A 17,205-nucleotide genomic window follows, 5' to 3' on the forward strand; every position below is an offset into this window, starting at 1 on the left:
AACTGTAAAGCTATCACCTTTATTCCTCTCAACATTTAGAGATAGATGGTTTTTACATTTAGACTGCAGAACTTAAAGTAACCTCTTTAAATTGTTCACATAAAATTTTTTTTCTCACACTTTGCCCAGCTTTAGCAGTAATAAATCATTCAGATTAAACAGTTAAGTGGTATGTATGAATTAATTTGTGAACATGGGTCTGTAATCAAAGGATCGTGGTGTCTATTGCCTCTTCATAGAAATTTTAATTTGAAAACAGGATTGACCACAGACAACAGTAATTGTTTGCCATCAAATCATGAAAATGTTACTGGCATCCTCCAAAAGAGAGAATTATCTTTTTTAAAAGTTCACTGGCAGCACTGACTTGTTTGGAAAGTATACATTTATATGTATTTGTATATGTGTATGTTTATATATATTTGCCTGGATTTGTGAAACTGTATCAATACCCATTTGTAAAATACCTAAAATACTTTTTTCAACCTCTAAACCCCTTGACAGTCCCTGGAATCTGCCACCTGAAACCTTTTTACCACTTCATGACAGCTTTCAGTTAGGATACCTATAATGACCTTTCCTTGTATGCTACTTTACTCTTTGGGTATATTTTCTTTATAAAAAGAAATTAGTTCCTTGATTTCCTTCTCCAGGTGTTCAAATTTTAGTCCCTATTTTGCTAAATTTCTTTGAAAAAATTACACTACTCAGTTTTTCACAATGGACAGTTATTCACAGTTTAGTATCTCTTTTACTTGTTCTAATTTATGAAAGAAAATTTAATAGACAATAAAATATAATCTCTGTGAAGAGTAATAAGACAAATATATGAAAATTACTTTAAAGCTTGTTTTTCATAGATATTGACCTACTGGTACAAGAGTAAAACCTGCATTAGATGATGGGCTGCAAGCTTCTCCATAACCTGGTGTCCAGTAATAATGCCTTTTAAGGCCATTGGAGACTTCTGCAAGGTACACGTGTCCATCCACCACAAATGGCTCCACATCTGTATTGTCTGATTTTAGACGGCCCATGTGAATTAAATCTGAATATGCCTAGGATTTTTAAGAAAAACTGTATCATTAAGAAAATAGTTTATTCATTTTACAGTGCTTAAACAAATTTCAACATTCAAATTAGATGTGATAATTTATAGTTTAAAATAAAAAATTCTGAATAACACTGCTGAATTTTAATATTTTCCAGGCATTGTAGTTTTTATTCATTTAATTCCACACAATGTAATTACAATCTTGCAAAACTTATTTCTACGTTTTAACGTTATTAGGCATGTTTTGTTGTTTCATGACTCCCAGAGATAACAATTCTATGTATTACCAATTTTGTGAACCAAAGGTCTCATGGTCAAAATTTTCAAGTCCTAAGGTGACTGACTCATAAATGAGGATGGAGTGCTGTTGTATATGCCCTTGAAGATCCGATGACAGCCAGGGATCCATTTTTCATAAAAATAAACAATCACAGATTTTGGCATACAACTATACGGAGTTCATGGACCCCCTGAAGGTAATCTACAGATTTAGGCTTAGAGAGACCATTCCCATAGTATTAGATGCTGGCCTGGCTGGCCACTAATTATTTCTTCATTGTAGAATTTTCTTTGTATATCTCTTATGGATCATTGATATCTACATAAAAGTGTCGTACAAACATGTTAAACTAGTTTATCAGTAAGGTTGCGATTATAAAGAAAGGCAGAAATTAGACAGTAAAAGATTCAAAAGTCTAGCTGCTTTCTGCTGTAGCTTGTCATTAGTAATTCCAACTCAGCCTCTAGTGTGTAGAATGTGGATATGATGTTTTTCTGAAATCAAGGATTTTTTTTTAATAGTGTACATTTTATTAGCCTTTTTAGTGATAGAATTCTGGTTAGTCTTTTGGCAATTTTTGAGAATTCTAACATCTTATATATATATTTTTTTGGCTGCCTTGGGTCTTTGTTGCTGCGCGTGGGCTCAGTAGTTGTGGCTCGCGGGCTCTACAGCACACGGGCTCAGTACCTGTGGCACACGGGCTTAGCTACTCCGCGGCATGTGGGATCTTCCCGGACCAGGGCTCGAACCCGTGTCCCCTGCATTGGCAGGTGGACCCTTAACCACTGTGCCACCAGGGAAGTCCCCTAACATCTTATTTTTCTTTCTCTTCTTTCCAAATGAAAACTATTTGTTACTATGCTTTTTGTGTTGAAAGTAGTATCAAGGGTTCTCTGTATTTACATAAGCAACACACCAAATATTTTGACAGCTTTTACTATATCTCTCCAAATTCTGTGTCTTGGTTTAATTATTGGGTAGCAGATTGGAGATTGTGCCACAGCAAATTTAAAATAAATCAACAATTGTAATTTAAAAAAACTTAACTTTGGAGAAATTGGGACTGTGTAATTCAGTGATATTTATACTAATATGTAGTACTTGATATCTTTTCCTATTTCAACCACAAAACTTTCCAGTAGCTAATTCTTAGGACTTAACATTAAAATTTATCAAAACTGCAGTGTCTCGTTACACTTTGTAATCATGTCTAAGGCAACTGTATATAACATCTGACGTTATAGGGAAAACCCCAGAAAAAGCCTCAGTGAAGAAAAAAACTTACCACACGTGTAGCTTCATCAAATTTGTTTCCCCAAATGTAGATATTAGAGAGTGTGGGATTTGTTTTCATTGATTGTGAAAGTGCAACAAGTCCTTCTCCCTCTATGTTGTTGCTTACCACTGACAACCTATGGAAAACCAAAAAGTAATAACCCTGGAAACCAACAGTTCCACAACGAGAATGCGTAAGCTAGCAACAGCATTTATGACACACATTTTATTGTGTTAAGTCTTAGCATTAAATACATTTAATGTATAATCAAAATATTGACCTAATAATTCCTAAAATCCAAGAAACTTAATTTCCTAATTGGATACTTCATGTACCTAAGTAGAGCTACCTACATTTTGGAAATAAACAGTCTATTGTTTTCTATTTATTATTCAGTAAAGGTTTGGGGTGGATTACAGATATATTTTTCAAGATACAGTCATCCAAGTCATATTTTCTTCTTTGATTCATTCTTATTTTAGAGTCTTGATCATATTGAATGATTATAATTTTTCTGTTAGAATTTAGGATAAAATAATAAGAATTTTCTCATTAATTTTAAGCAGTCATAACTAGAATCAATCTAATTTTTAAAAGACATTACTTTTGAAAAATAGAAGAAATTGAAATGTTTCCTGTAACTTAATATGTCACTTTAGAAACTGAGTTTTCATATTTCACCATGAATCTTAAGAGGTAAGAGGTTTAAGGTTAGTATTCTAAAAAATTTAAGTTTTTCTGTTATTTTGGTTAAATATAAAACCATACTAACGCTTTAAGAGTCCTGTTGTGTGAAGCAAGAGCGTCACTGAGATAGTTTGCTCCTGCATTTTCTATTCTGTTAAAAGAAAGATCTATTACTTCCAGGGTAGTATTGCTTTTCAGTACATCGGCCAAACACACCATTCCATCCTGAGTTATTTTATTGCTGGGAAAGGAAAAATATGTAGTTATATTTGGAAATATGAAGTATTCTTTTATTCATAGAGATAGCATGCTTGAAAACTTATATAGTAATAAGTACTTTCTATTTTAGTTAAGATTTATTTTAATCACTCAATTTCCAAAAAAGTTAATAAAAATTTGCCATAAAATGTTGCTTCTATTCTGGTTTACATATTTAAATTGCTCTCAAGTTATTATATCGGTATAAGCCGAATAAATACTAAGGCTCAAGATAAAAAGTTGACAACAATGGTTGCATTTTCTAATTTTGGAATTAGTGTCTAACAAAGAATTTTATCTACAGTGAATATTTACAGAGATTATTCCCATGATTTAACTCCTGAATTAATATATAAGTTATCAACTTACCAGCTTACATCAAGGTAGCGTAGGCTTCTGTTCAGATACAGTGCATCACATAACTGTTTCATACCACAGTTTTTTATGTCATGCTTACACATGTGTAGTTCAACAAGGCACTGATTTTCTTTCAACATGTGGCCTAGATGAACTGTGGACTCTTCCTAAAAATAGATAGTCTTTTTTCTAGAATATAATTTTGAAGCAGTACATGTTTATTCCAAACATGCAAAGTTATTTAAATTAGCTTTTTAAAAAGATTTTATCAGTTAAGACTATTAGTCTACTATTTGCAATTTGTTTGGCATGGCTTTTTAAAACAATCATTTTGCCACAAATATCTTTACTGTCTTAGAAACAGGCAGCAGGCACTTGTAAAGTGCAGTGACTAAGTGATTTAAGAGAGGCTGGTTAAAAAAAATCATTACTAAAAAAGCAACAATCATCTCAGCAGGAAAAAAAAAAATCAAAATAATTGGTCCCATGACTGAGCATGAGGGAGTTCCCTGGTGGTCCAGTGGTTAGGACTCAGAGCTTTCACTGCTGGAGCTCAGGTTCAATCCCTGGTCAGGGAACTGAGATCCCACAAGCTGCACGGTGTGGCCAAAAAAAAAAAAAAAAAAAAAAATTGAGCATGAAAACCCCTTTACTGCTGTCCTCTCAAGACAAGGTGTTCTTGCCCCTTACATACGTTTCTAAACTTTGCTCTTGATCGCCACTCTTTGTAGTTTTTAGACAAAATACAAAGACATTGCCCATCATGATTCTATTTTTAAAATACACTCACCCTGTGATATATCCAGTACCCCTTGGAAAGTCATCCCAAATTTATAAATATGGTTTACTCTTGTTTGCTGGTAACTGGAAGACTTCCTTCCTTCCTTTCCTTCCTTCCCTTCCTTCCTTCCTTCCTCCCTCCCTCCCTCCCTCCCTTCCTCCCTTCCTTCTTCCCTCCCTCCCTCCCTTCCTCCCTTCCTTCTTCCCTCCCTCCCTCCCTTCCTCCCTTCCTTCTTCCCCCCCTCCCTCCCTTCCTCCCTTCCTTCTTCCCTCCCTCCCTCCCTTCCTCCCTTCCTTCCTTCCTTCCTTCCTTCCTTCTTCCCTCCCTCCGCTGCTTCCAGACAAAAGGTATGTAACCTCAGTGAGGATCTGAACACCAAGTACTTTAAATTTTTAACAGAATCAAAGCACGTCTTAAAATAAATGGGCCAAAGTATTTTATGATAAGTCCTGATGCATTATTGCTGTTTTTATAAGTTTTATAGTCACTGGAAATGCTGATCATGGATAGCCATATATGCTCGAATTATCTAAAAGTACTTTGAGAAAAAATAAAAGTTAAATAAAATCACATAGCAATAGCAGATTGTACATGAGCTTTATAATAAAACTGTCCAAATGCTAGCTTTACCTTGTACTAACTTTATCACTTTGGGCAAATTATTTCATCTAGCTGAGTCCCAGTTCCCTTTTCTATATAAAATAGGTAAAATTTTACTTCCCTCACAGAAGTAAATAAATTAACAAAAGTACCTGGCACAAAATTAGTGTTCTATAGAAAACCACAAAGCATTTATTATTGTTCAATATTCTATAATATGGTATCTGATTTAAGTTATTGCTTTGACACTGAAAATACATATCCAGAGGGAAGCTGAAGTCTGAAATCTTAAATGAAAACTGACCACTTAGGAGGTCCAGTATTGGTCTGCATAGTGCCTGGAACAGAGGACATACTCAATACAGATATGATGTATCCCTCGACTGCATTTTTAGGTCAAGAAACTTGAAAGAGGGACCATCCTTATTAAGAAAGGGAACTAGTATCAAAAATAGTAAAGGGTTTTTGTTTTTTGGGTTTTTTTTTTTTTTTTTTAGCTCCACTCACTGAGTTTGTGGCTTAGTTTGGCCTAGGGTGGCACCTAGCATCAGCGTTTTTCCAAGCTCCCCAGATAATGAACAGTAAAACCCTTAAATGAAACAGGTTTGCTGGCTTGTATTTGGGAACAGCAAGTATGAGGAAGCACAAGAGGATTCTACTCCACAACCATTTAAGAGACTAGTACTGTCAGGGATAGAAGGGGGCAGCTGCCTTGGAGAGGAACAGAAAGCAGGCTAGTCTAGCTGACTGACCAGAAGCACCAGGCTAAGAGCAAGGTCCGGGGCCTGAGAAAGAGCCCTGGGCTTTTTTTTTTTTTTTTTTTTTTTTTTAAATTTATTTATGTTTTGGCTGTGTTGGGTCTTCGTTGCTGCGCGCGCGGGCTTTCTCTAGTGGGGGCGCTGGGCTTTCAATAACTATTCTCAGATGGATTTAGGAGTAATGACACCACTGAACATTTAAAAGAGGAATTGTGCTTCGAATGCAATTTCATACAGTTTAACATACTTCCGCAGGGCTTTAATCCGGAAAATTTTGATTCAGCCTTCAAATCTCTTAACATGTCCTCAGTCTGAGACGCTTCCCTGCCACCTCTCATCCCCCTGCATTGATTTCTCTGTCTTTTCTCCTGCTCCCAAGGCACCCTGAGCATATCACTCTCCAGACTTGTGGATCTCCCTCCGTGTGGACTGCAAAAAAGCTCTTTGAAAACGAGGGCTGTGTGCTTTGACACTATCCCTGGCACCAGCATTGTTTCTTGTTTAGGGTTGCATTCCAATATTTACTGAGTGAAGAATCAGAAATGAAGCAATTTACTGAATGCTTACTTTGAGCCAGGTATTTTGCTGGTCTTTAAAGTAGGTTCTTCTATTTGTGGATTCTGGTTGTCTTTTTGAGGTTAAATTTGTAAACATGAAGCAATTAACATGATGTAAAATTCCAAAATTTTTCATACAGGAAAGTACAGAGATAATTCAAAGGGAGAGATCTATGTAGACAACGAATGCAAAATATACTTACAAATATGAAAAATATTTTTAAAATATGGTTAATTCTCAATTACTCATACTAATGGGGAACAGTGAAGTAGCTGATTTAAAGACCAAAGTCCTTGAACTTTTTCTTTTAGTAGATATTCTGTTTTTGTTTAGACCAATAGTAAAACGAGTTCTTATTCCCTAGCATTTTGCTGATAAGAGAGGAGGGCCACCTAAAAGAATGTTAAGGGGCAAGGAGAAGCCTTGAGAGTTGGAACCATGTTTTTACCATCTTTCTGTCTCTAGCATGCAGCTTACCTGAAGCACCAAGTCCAGACCTCCCAGACTGCTATTCATATGCAATTTGCCGTTATTGCTCAGGATTTCAAAAATGTAAATGGTTCATCACATCAAGAACAAACAAATCACAAAACAGTTCACACTGGGCTCTTATAATCCTCCAGCCTTTAAAGCTTTAATCATTTATGCTTTCATCTTAAAGTCCTCTGCCCCTCACAGGTTTACTCACTGAGAATGAGTTTATAAGAAAAATAGACGACATGTTTACTGTTTAAATAAGCAACATCTAAAACCATATTTATAAAACTCTTACCGAGAATTTAAAATTTTCCTTTCAAGTTTTTCTTTGTAAACAGTAGTTTACAGTTCTAAAAATACAATGCATTCATGAATCTTGACATAACCTTCAGTAAGTAGTACCTTCGTTTTATTCACATGTAGCCTTATTAACTGCTCACTTTGAATACATACCTGTTCACCATACAGTATAGGTCGGTTTAGGTTTAATCCCTTAATTGTTTGGTTTTGAGTTAGGACTGTAGCGAATGCTATCACACTCTGCATTCCCTAAAAACAGGTAAGTTCATTAAGGAAACTGACAAAGTATATAAATTAACCTCCCTAATATTTCAAGATCAGTAATCTGGATTCTGACAAATCAAAATTGTAGGTTGATCCTTCAATGGTAGGTTGATCAAATTCAGAAATGAATTGTTACTGTGTTATTTTCTCTCTGCCCTAAAATCTATAACATACATGGGGAGTTTCTTAAGGTTTCAGTATCCATTTCCTCCGGTGTTTACCTCTAGGTTTGCTCCTAAGCCCTCAAGGTTCTACATGATGCACAGAAATACAGACACACAAGTGGATCCCAGCTAGGGCTCTATACTACATATAGTGTATATCCTTAATGCAAGCTTTCTTTTACATTCATACTAGTACTTTAAGTGTGTGTTTGTGGCAGGAAAGGGTTACTAATCACATTTTTCACTGCTCCCACAGGCCTCCCTCTACCTTATTGGAAGGGCCTAGTCCTCTGCCATCTCTGTGATGCACACACATCTAGTTGTTACACCAGAAAACCTGGGCTTTCTTCCACTTCACCAGTCCTCTTACTCTATCAGTTGATCAGCAAGTCTTACAGATTCTGCCTCCAAAAGATGTTTCAAATTTGTCCATCTCTGTAGCTACCACCCCAACGCCAGTCCTCATGACCCACCTGAATTACTGCAGAAACTGCCTAAGTGGTCAGTGGGCTTCCTCTCACCACCCTCTAATTCCCCACAGAGAAACAAGAGTGATCTTTTACAAGCACCAATCATATCATGTCACCCCTCAACTTAAAGCCTTTCCATAATTTGCATTTAACTCCCTTTGTGTAGCTACTCTGGCTTTGTAGTTCTCAGACTCAGTATTTCATCATTCATGTACTCCCCTCATGATTTTTGCCATATCTGAGTATCAGTTTTACTATTTACCTAATACTTTTCCATTAAATCAACTCACTTTTTCCTTTATATTTATTTTAAAACTGTGTCACTACCATAAATGGAAAGCCACAATCCCTTGAAATAAATAGAAAGCATTTGTAAAAACAAATACGTATTAAAATTACCTCAAATTATGTCAGTCAGTATGCTACCCATACCACACTTGGGGAAGCACTATCTTAGAGTCTGTGTGTTCTGGACCCCCTGCCTGGAATGTTCTGCCATGGACCCTCCTCAAGGGAGCTCTTTCTCATCCTTCACAACTCCTAAGTATGACCTCCTCAGGTGTTCGGGTAACCATCCTATCATGCCTATTACCTTCTGCCCATTATCAGAGTACTTTGCCAACTTTGTAGCACTTTTCTCTAATTTACTGATGTTTTCCTAACTAAAATATAACCTTTATAAGGGCAGAGACCATATCTGATGCACTCTTATATCCTTAGAATCTAGAATTGTGACTGGTATGTGTAGACAATACACAGTTGACCCTTAAAGGGTCAAGGATCAACTGTGTACCTTGGTATCCATGGAGTCAAACAACCTTGAATCCTGTAGCAACTGTAGTATTTACTACAAAAATCTGCATATAACTGGACCCCAGCAGTTCAACCCGTGTTATCAAGAGTCAACTGTATATTGAATTAATGCTTTCCCAAGACCATACTGGCTGCATCTACCCCCTTCTTAAGCTTTAGAGCCTATTACCCCAAAGAGCCTCCTTGGCCCATCTTACTGTTTTCCTGTCCCAGTAATTTTGCATTAACCTATTAACAATAGGTTCCTAACAGTAGGCCTGAAGGTTTGAAGGCATGTTTGAGAAAATGAAGCCTAGAATTTGAAGACATGCAGAACAGACAGACTTCTCATTATCAGTCCAGATGAAGGCTCAGAGCAGCTCTTAGCATAACCTTAGGTTTTATGCTATAACATAACTACTCACTGCAAAATGTTTCCATAAGTAAAAAATTTATATTATACGAATGAAGTAGTATTTGTTTAATTAAAAGGAACTTAATCTTCTTCTTTAGAAAATCCCATACAAGTTAAGAAGGGTAACAGATGGAAGTTTAGGAATATTTTTATTACACTGGGTAGTCTTCCATAATATTATTTATTATAATCTGATGCTTATTTTAAAAAAATATTTTCTCTGATATTAGACCTTAGAGACAAGCTTAATCATTCATAAACTGTCATTTAGCTGGTCTCTGACACTTCTCTATGCTAGTTTCCAGGGAGAATGATCCAATATCTGAGTGACTATCTCATACCCAATTTAACTCACCAGATCACAGTCACCCACATCTAATTTCTCTAAGGATGAATTAATTTGTAGCATTGCAGCAAAAAACATTCCACCCTTATTTTCAATCTTGTTTCCAGTCATTCTTAGGTGCTTCAGAGTTGTATTCTTCTGAAAAGGAAAAGAGGCAAAACTTGGTTAAAATTTTAACCCACAGAATTCTCTTTAGATTACATGAGTTAGGAGACTATATTACTATTTGCAGACTCATCAGTTTTTCATGGAGATAGAAGATATATTCCTTAAAGGTAACATTCAATTTCCCATAACAGATAAAAATCTAGTTTAATAGTTTAGTAGAAAGAATGCCCAGGAAATAGATACCAAAATAATGACCAGTAAATGAAGCAGATTTTAATAACTTTCCTTTCATTAGAAAATCTATAAATTTATCTTCTAAGAAAATTACACCACCTTTTAAAATTGAGATGAAATTCACATAACACAAAATTAACTATTTTAAAATGTACAATTTGGGACTTCCCTGGCGGTCCAGTGGTTAGAACTCCATGCTCTCGCTGCCGAGGGCCTGGGATCAATCCCTGGTTGGGGAGCTAAGATCCCGCAAGCCGCACGGTGCAGGAAAAAAAATAAGCAAGAAAATGTACAATTCACTGGATTTTACTACATTCGCAGTGTTGTGCAGCCATCACCTCTAGCTAATTCCAAACCATTTTTATCACCCCTAAAGGAGACCCTGTACCCATTAAGCAATCACTTCACATTCCCCCGTATCATTTTGAAAGTGATACAATTTCTCAGACATTTGCGAAGTTTAATTCCTTCTCTTATTTCATTTCTTTTGATAAATCTTTCACAAAATTACAGACATTTCATTGTCCTAGTGAATAAATATTTGGACATATAAGTGCAAATAATTATCTTTAAAATTAAGTCAAACCCCTCTAAGAGTGGGAAGAAGGCAAGGATGTCTACTCTCACCACTTCTATTTGACATTGTACTGGAGGGTCTAGATAGGACAATTAGGCAAGAAAAAGAAACAAAAAGGGCATCCAGGTTGGAAATGAAGTAAAACTCTTGTTTGCATACGACATGATCTTATATGTGGAAAATTCTAAGGAATCCACCAAAAAAACCCAAACCAAAACAAAACAAAAGCTGTTAGAACTAATAAATGGGGAATTCCCTGGCGGTCCAGTGGTTAGGGCTCCGTGTTCTCACTGCTGAGGGCCCAGGTTCAATCCCTGGTCGGGGAACTAAGATCCCACATGCAGTGCAGTGTGACCAAAAATAAATAAATATTAAAAAAAATAAAATAAAAACAACCTAAATAAATGGAAACACATCCCATGTTCCTGGATCAGAAGACTTAAGAGAGCACTATTCCCCAAATTGATCTAAATATTTAAAGCAATCCCTCTCAAAATCCCAGTTGCATTTTTTGCAGAAATTGATAAACTGATCTTAAAATTCATGTGGAAATGCAAGGGACCCAGAAGAACCAACACAATCTTGAAAAAAGAACAAAGAGGACTCACTTCTTGACTTTAAAACTTACTACAAAACTACAGTAGTCGAGATATTGTGAGACTGGCCTAAGGATAGACATATAGATTAAAAGAATAGAATGGAGAGTACAGAAATAAACCCTCACATTTATAATCAACTGACTTTCAACAAGGATGTCAAAATTAATGGGGAAAGAACAGTCTTAACAAAAGGTGTTGGGTCAAATGGATATCCACATGAAAAAGAATGAAATTAGACTCCTACTTCACCTCATATATAAAAATTAACTCAAAATGTATCAGAGAACTAAATGAAAGAGCCAAAACAAAAAGCTGTTAGAAGAAAATGTAAGTGTAAATCTTCATGACTTTGGATTAGGCAAAGTCATGAAGTTATAGCCTTCTTAGATACATCACAAAAAGCCAAACAACAAAAGAAAAAATAGATTAAATGAACTTTATCAAAATTTTAAAATTTTGTGCTTCAAAAGACACCACTAAGGAAGTTAAAGGCAACCTACAGAATGTGCAAAAATATTTGCAAATCATGTATCTAATAAGGGACTCCAGAAAGGGCAAAAGATTTGAACAGATAGTTCTCCAAAGAAGATATACACATGACTAATTAGCATATAAAAAGTTATTCAACATCTTTATTCATTAGGGAAATCACACACATCAAAACCACAAAACCTCTTCATACCCACTACGATAGCTCAAATCAGAAAGACAATAACAAGTACTGGTGAGGATATGGAGAAATCAGAACACCAATACATTGTTGGTGGAATTGTAAAAAGGGACAGCCACTTTGGAAAACAGTTTGGCAGTCACTCAAAATGTTAAACAGAGTTTCCAAGTGAACCAGCAATTTCACTCCGAGGTATGTACCCTAGAAAACTGAAAACATACATGCACAGAAAAATGTGTGCAAATATTCATAGCAGCATTATACATTATAGACAAAAAGTGGAAACCCAAATGTCCATTAACTAATGGATGAACAAAATGTGATATTTCCAAACAATGGAATATTACTTGGCAAGAAGAAGAAATGAAGCATGTTACAACATGGATAAAATTTGAAAGCATTAAGCCAGTCACTAAAAGCCACATACTGTACGATTCCATTTATAAATGGCCAGAATAGGCAATCTACAGGTAGAAAGTAGATGTGACTGCCAGGTGCTGGAGAGTGAGAGAGAAAAGCACCGAGAGGGATTACTAACGGGTACAGGGCTTCTTTTTGGGGGAAAAATGTTCTAAAAACAGTGATAGTGGTGATGGTCACATAACTGTGAATATAACTGACTGTTGAACAACACAGGGGTTAGGGGCGATGACCCTCTGTGCAGTTGAAAATGACTTTAACTTTACATTTGGCCCTCTGTATCCGAGGTCCTGCATCCTCAGATTCAACTGACTGTGGATTGTGTAGTACTGCAGCATGTATTTAGTGAAAGAAATCTACATATGAGTGGACCCATACAGTTCAAACCTGTGCTGTTCAAGGGTCCACTGTATTCAATATACTAAAAAACCACTGAATTGAACACTTACAAAGGGTAAATTTTGTATATGTGAATTATATCTTAATAAAGCTCTTTATTTTTTTATTCTCTATTTTTTTAACTGAAGTATAGTTGATTTACAATGTTGTGCTAATTTCTGCTGTACAGCAAAGTGACTCAGTTATACACATATATACAGTCTTTTTTTATATTTTCCATTATGGTTTATCCATAAAGCTGTTTATTTTTAAAAATGAGTTCAAAAGTGCTCATGTAATGTCCAGATTTTAATAAATTGAAGTGAAATAAAAAATATACATTCGTACAATATTAAAATAAGTTGACATTAACATTTGTTTCTGTTGGTTCCAAGCTAAAACTAAAGAAGTTAAAATTCCCAAATAAAATGTTAGTTTGAGGTATATGAATGCTTACATGTAGTGCTTTAGCAATCAGTTCTCCACCTTCAGGCCCAATGTCATTAAACATAAGGTTTAAGTAAATGAGATTATGTTGTTTCTAAAATAAGGAGAGAAAAGAAGCTATTACATGTGTATTATTAGAAATCAATAATATATAAGAGCTGCTTTTTAAGTAAAAGTGTTTACCTCCAAAAAAATTCTTTATAACCAGGAAATTTCAAGGTCCAGCAAAAGAAAGGACCATTAAGGAAAAAAATCAACATGATCATTTAAACAAATATAATGGCAATATAAAGAAAAGAACTATATTCATTTTTGATCAATGATTCAAAGTATGGATGTGCTTTATGTACTTAACCATAGTGTATAAGTTTGCAAAAGATGACTCAGGAGGCTCTAGGTACCAGCTCTACTGAGACCAAATACACAAATGGGTTTTTTTGTTTGTTTGTTTGTTTGTTTTTTAAACATCTTTATTGGAGTATAATTGCTTTACAATGGTGTGTTAGTTTCTGCTTTATAACAAAGTGAATCAGTTATACATATACATATGTTCCCATATCTCTTCCCTCTTGCATCTCCCTCCCTCCCACAAATGGGTTTTTAGTGTATTTCAAGTGTTATAAATATGGCACAGAGTCAGGACACTTGACATTTTGCAAAACTAGTATTTTGTGTGTGTGTGATTAGACTAGGTGATTTCACTGTAAACAGAACTAAGAATATTTTGATGATGATGCTTTTGCAGCATTTTTATTTGTGGTTGATGAAAATAACTTGGTTACTTCATTTTTTTTTTTTAATCTTCACTCTGTCCTTACATTGTGTGCCATTTCATGGACATGAGAATTTTAAGATCATTTTAAGCTCATTATAAGCACTTGTAGCAGATGAGAATGGAACAAATAGGAAATTAAAAAGCCAATTTAAGGGAAGAATAAAAAATGATATATGCTGCTTTAAACATTTTATTTTAACTGAAAATACAGACATACATACGTATGTGCCAATCTTCTGAGGTTGAAACAAAGCCTTTTCTTTAACGACACTTATTCTGATTGGTGGACCACACTGTCTTTCTTAAATAAAATGCAACCATAAAACAGCATTTCAGCTTGGGTATCTACAAAGTGAAGTCTGCAATAAAGGGTTAGCTTAGCAGGCTAGGGGTGCTGAAACCCTGCACGTTCCAAAGAAAGGGCTGGTTCTTAACTGGGTCCTGGGAGAAAAAAAAAATGAACCAAGAACATTTTGTAGTAAAATAATACCTGAAGCAGTTTTGCAGCATAGGATGCGCCAACATCACTTATGAGGTTATATCTAACATCCAAACCTGAAGAACACAGATGAATAGAAGCTGATATTCCTTCTAATGAATACTTAAAATCAGGAAAATGAAAGCAGGAAGGAATGATTCTTAAGGAGACATACCATTAATATATGGATTATTCTTTAAAATTCTGCAAAGAATCCAAAAATCTTCACCTGTTACTCTTTCTACTGGCATTAAGTGACAGTTACCAGCAACATTTAACGTGATTCCTACCAATCTGTTAAAATATAAAAAATCCAGTAAAGAAATAAAAGTATTTTTCCTTCATGTTTAGTAACATCATGGATAGCATTTACTGGAACCAAGTATGTACCACAATACAGATTTATATCAAGTAACTTAAAACTACTGAATATTCTACAGCTTTTGCAAAGCACTTTAACATACGCATAGTTTAATTTCTCAACCACAAGGAAACCAAAGTATTCCCACTTGACAAATAATGACATTGAAGACTTCAATGATTTGCATAAATAAACCCAGCTCACAGGAGTTAAGGACAAATCTGGAACCCAGACTTGGAGAATGCTGGTCTAGTCATTTTTCAGTAAACTCCACTACCTCCAAGACCTAACCATGTCAATCATCTATGCTGAATCAAAAAGTATGTCCACTTTATCAAGCATTTGCAAATGGCTTTCAAATCACTCAGTGTTCCAGGATTTTCACACAGATGAATATCAGTGAATGTTACTGATGTAATCAAGTATTTGTCTTCCTTACCCCTTTTCAATTTCTTCGTCCACTTCTTGGAGTATATGCAGTATAAAAGGTTTAATTTCCTGGGACTTTTCCATACATAGCTCATAATAATATTCCTGTAGACCGCCAACAGGTTCTGCAGCTTTTGAAAAATAAATGCATTACCCTTCATCGCATATACATTATCCCAGGAGCCTCCCCCCCGCCAGAAAAAAATTAGACTTCTTTCAAAGATACAAATGTGTGCGTATAGAGTTGAGGGCAGGGTGAAGAAAAGGAGATGACGTTAAGAATACAGAAAGGGAAGGAAAATACGAAGGAATGGGAGAGAAGAAAAATGCTGTTTGGAGAACTAGGGCCATAGAAGTACCCACTGAAGAGTGGGCAGACACTAACTTGGAAGTGACACAAAGGGAGAACTAACCTCTGTTATGTAACAGGCCTGGCAGCTGAGGAAAATGATGTCCAGAGAAATTACGTATTGTGCCTAAAATCATACAGCTAATAAGGGCAGAGTACAGAATCATACTGACTCCAAAGTCTCTTCCTACTCTGCTATGATGGGTTAGGGTGACTCAAGGTTGCTTATCATGGCTTCAAACAAAGACAATTTTATCATAGAGTCTAAACTCAAAAGGGATCTGAAAAATCACCAAGTCCAATAAGCTTCTTGGAGACCCTCTATACCATGCACGTTGATGGCATTTGAATACAGCTCTGTCTGTTCTTCCTAACACCAAGTTGAGGCCTAGCTCACAGAAGCGCTTCACCTACCCTGGCCTTCCAGTTCCTCTTTCTAAAGGTGATTTTCCCTGTCCAGTCCTTAATAAGGAAGACAGAAACAAAACAGGAGTTAAGAACTTGTTCCTCTGTTATACCTGCACTTTTCCTTAATGGTCTTATTGTTTTCGATATTACTTTTCTTTTCTTTTTTTAAATTTTGCTTGTGGCCTTTTTTCAAGTTTGTTTATTTTATTTATTTATTTTTGGCTGTGTTGGGTCTTCGTTTCTGTGCGAGGGCTTTCTCTAGTTGCGGCAAGCGGGGGCCACTCGTCATCGCGGTGCACGGGCCTCTCACCGTCGCGGCCTCTCTTGTTGCGGAGCACAGGCTCCAGACGCGCAGGCTCAGTAGTTGTGGCTCACGGGCCTAGTTGCTCCGTGGCATGTGGGATCCTCCCAGACCAGGGCTCGAACCCGCGTCCCCCGCATTGGCAGGCAGATTCTCAACCACTGCGCCACCAGGGAAGCCCTCGATATTACTTTTTAAAAAATTTTTATTGGAGTATAGTTGATTTACAATGTTGTGTAGGTTTCAGGTGTACAGCAAAGTGAATCAGTTATACATATACATATATCCACTCTTTTTAAGATTCTTTTCCCATATAGGTCATTACAGAGTATTGAGTAGAGTTCCCTGTGCTATACAGTAGGTCCTTATTAGTTATCCATTTTATATACAGTAATGTGTATATATCAATCCCAGTCTTCCAATTTATCCCTCCCCCCTCCCCTTTGCTATTACTCTAAAAGCACCCTTTTTGAGGCCCAGGCCTTCTTGGGTAGAAGGTATGCTGACACTTTTCTTAGAGCACACACCACTGTCTGTATTTTCTGTCCTGCCTTTTGGGTATGTCTCTTTAAGAGTCCACGCTCAGAGATCTCACTGCTCAATCAGCCTGAGGTCTTTAGGATCCAGCTTCTCTAAGTCTCTACATCCCAAAGATCTTATTTGCTGAGTGGATTTCTGCACTACATGAACTAAAGAGTTTGCTAAACAAATGTGCAAAACAAGATTTAAGATGAGGAACATCATATTACACAAGTGAAAGCAGATAAACTTTTCTTATAGTTTTTTAAAATAAACTTTTAAAAAATAAATGTAGGGGACTTCCCTGGTGGT

General features: G+C 36.0%; 1 protein-coding gene across 4 annotated transcripts in view; it reads right to left on the bottom strand.

The window, feature by feature from the left end:
- The window catches only part of LRRC34 (leucine rich repeat containing 34), a 20,217-nt gene continuing 3,012 nt past the window's right edge, over positions 1–17,205 (bottom strand). Inside the window, exons 2-11 of one of the 4 annotated variants that reach the window (XM_059920501.1) lie at positions 15,327–15,441; positions 14,702–14,820; positions 14,539–14,603; positions 13,284–13,367; positions 9,850–9,978; positions 7,543–7,638; positions 3,928–4,082; positions 3,386–3,541; positions 2,623–2,749; positions 1–1,058 (exon numbers count right to left, since the gene is read on the bottom strand). In XM_059920501.1, the coding sequence (XP_059776484.1) occupies positions 855–1,058; positions 2,623–2,749; positions 3,386–3,541; positions 3,928–4,082; positions 7,543–7,638; positions 9,850–9,978; positions 13,284–13,367; positions 14,539–14,603; positions 14,702–14,820; positions 15,327–15,441 (1,250 nt within the window). In that variant the 3' untranslated portion in view covers positions 1–854. Of the gene's footprint in view, positions 1,059–2,622; positions 2,750–3,385; positions 3,542–3,927; positions 4,083–7,542; positions 7,639–9,849; positions 9,979–13,283; positions 13,368–14,538; positions 14,604–14,701; positions 14,821–15,326; positions 15,448–17,205 lie in introns of all 4 variants that reach the window. The other 3 variants (XM_059920502.1, XM_059920500.1, XM_059920503.1) reach the window with 3 other exon arrangements.

This window comes from Balaenoptera ricei, chromosome 4 (assembly GCF_028023285.1).
Source record: "Balaenoptera ricei isolate mBalRic1 chromosome 4, mBalRic1.hap2, whole genome shotgun sequence".
In the NCBI taxonomy this organism is placed as follows: domain Eukaryota; kingdom Metazoa; phylum Chordata; class Mammalia; order Artiodactyla; family Balaenopteridae; genus Balaenoptera; species Balaenoptera ricei.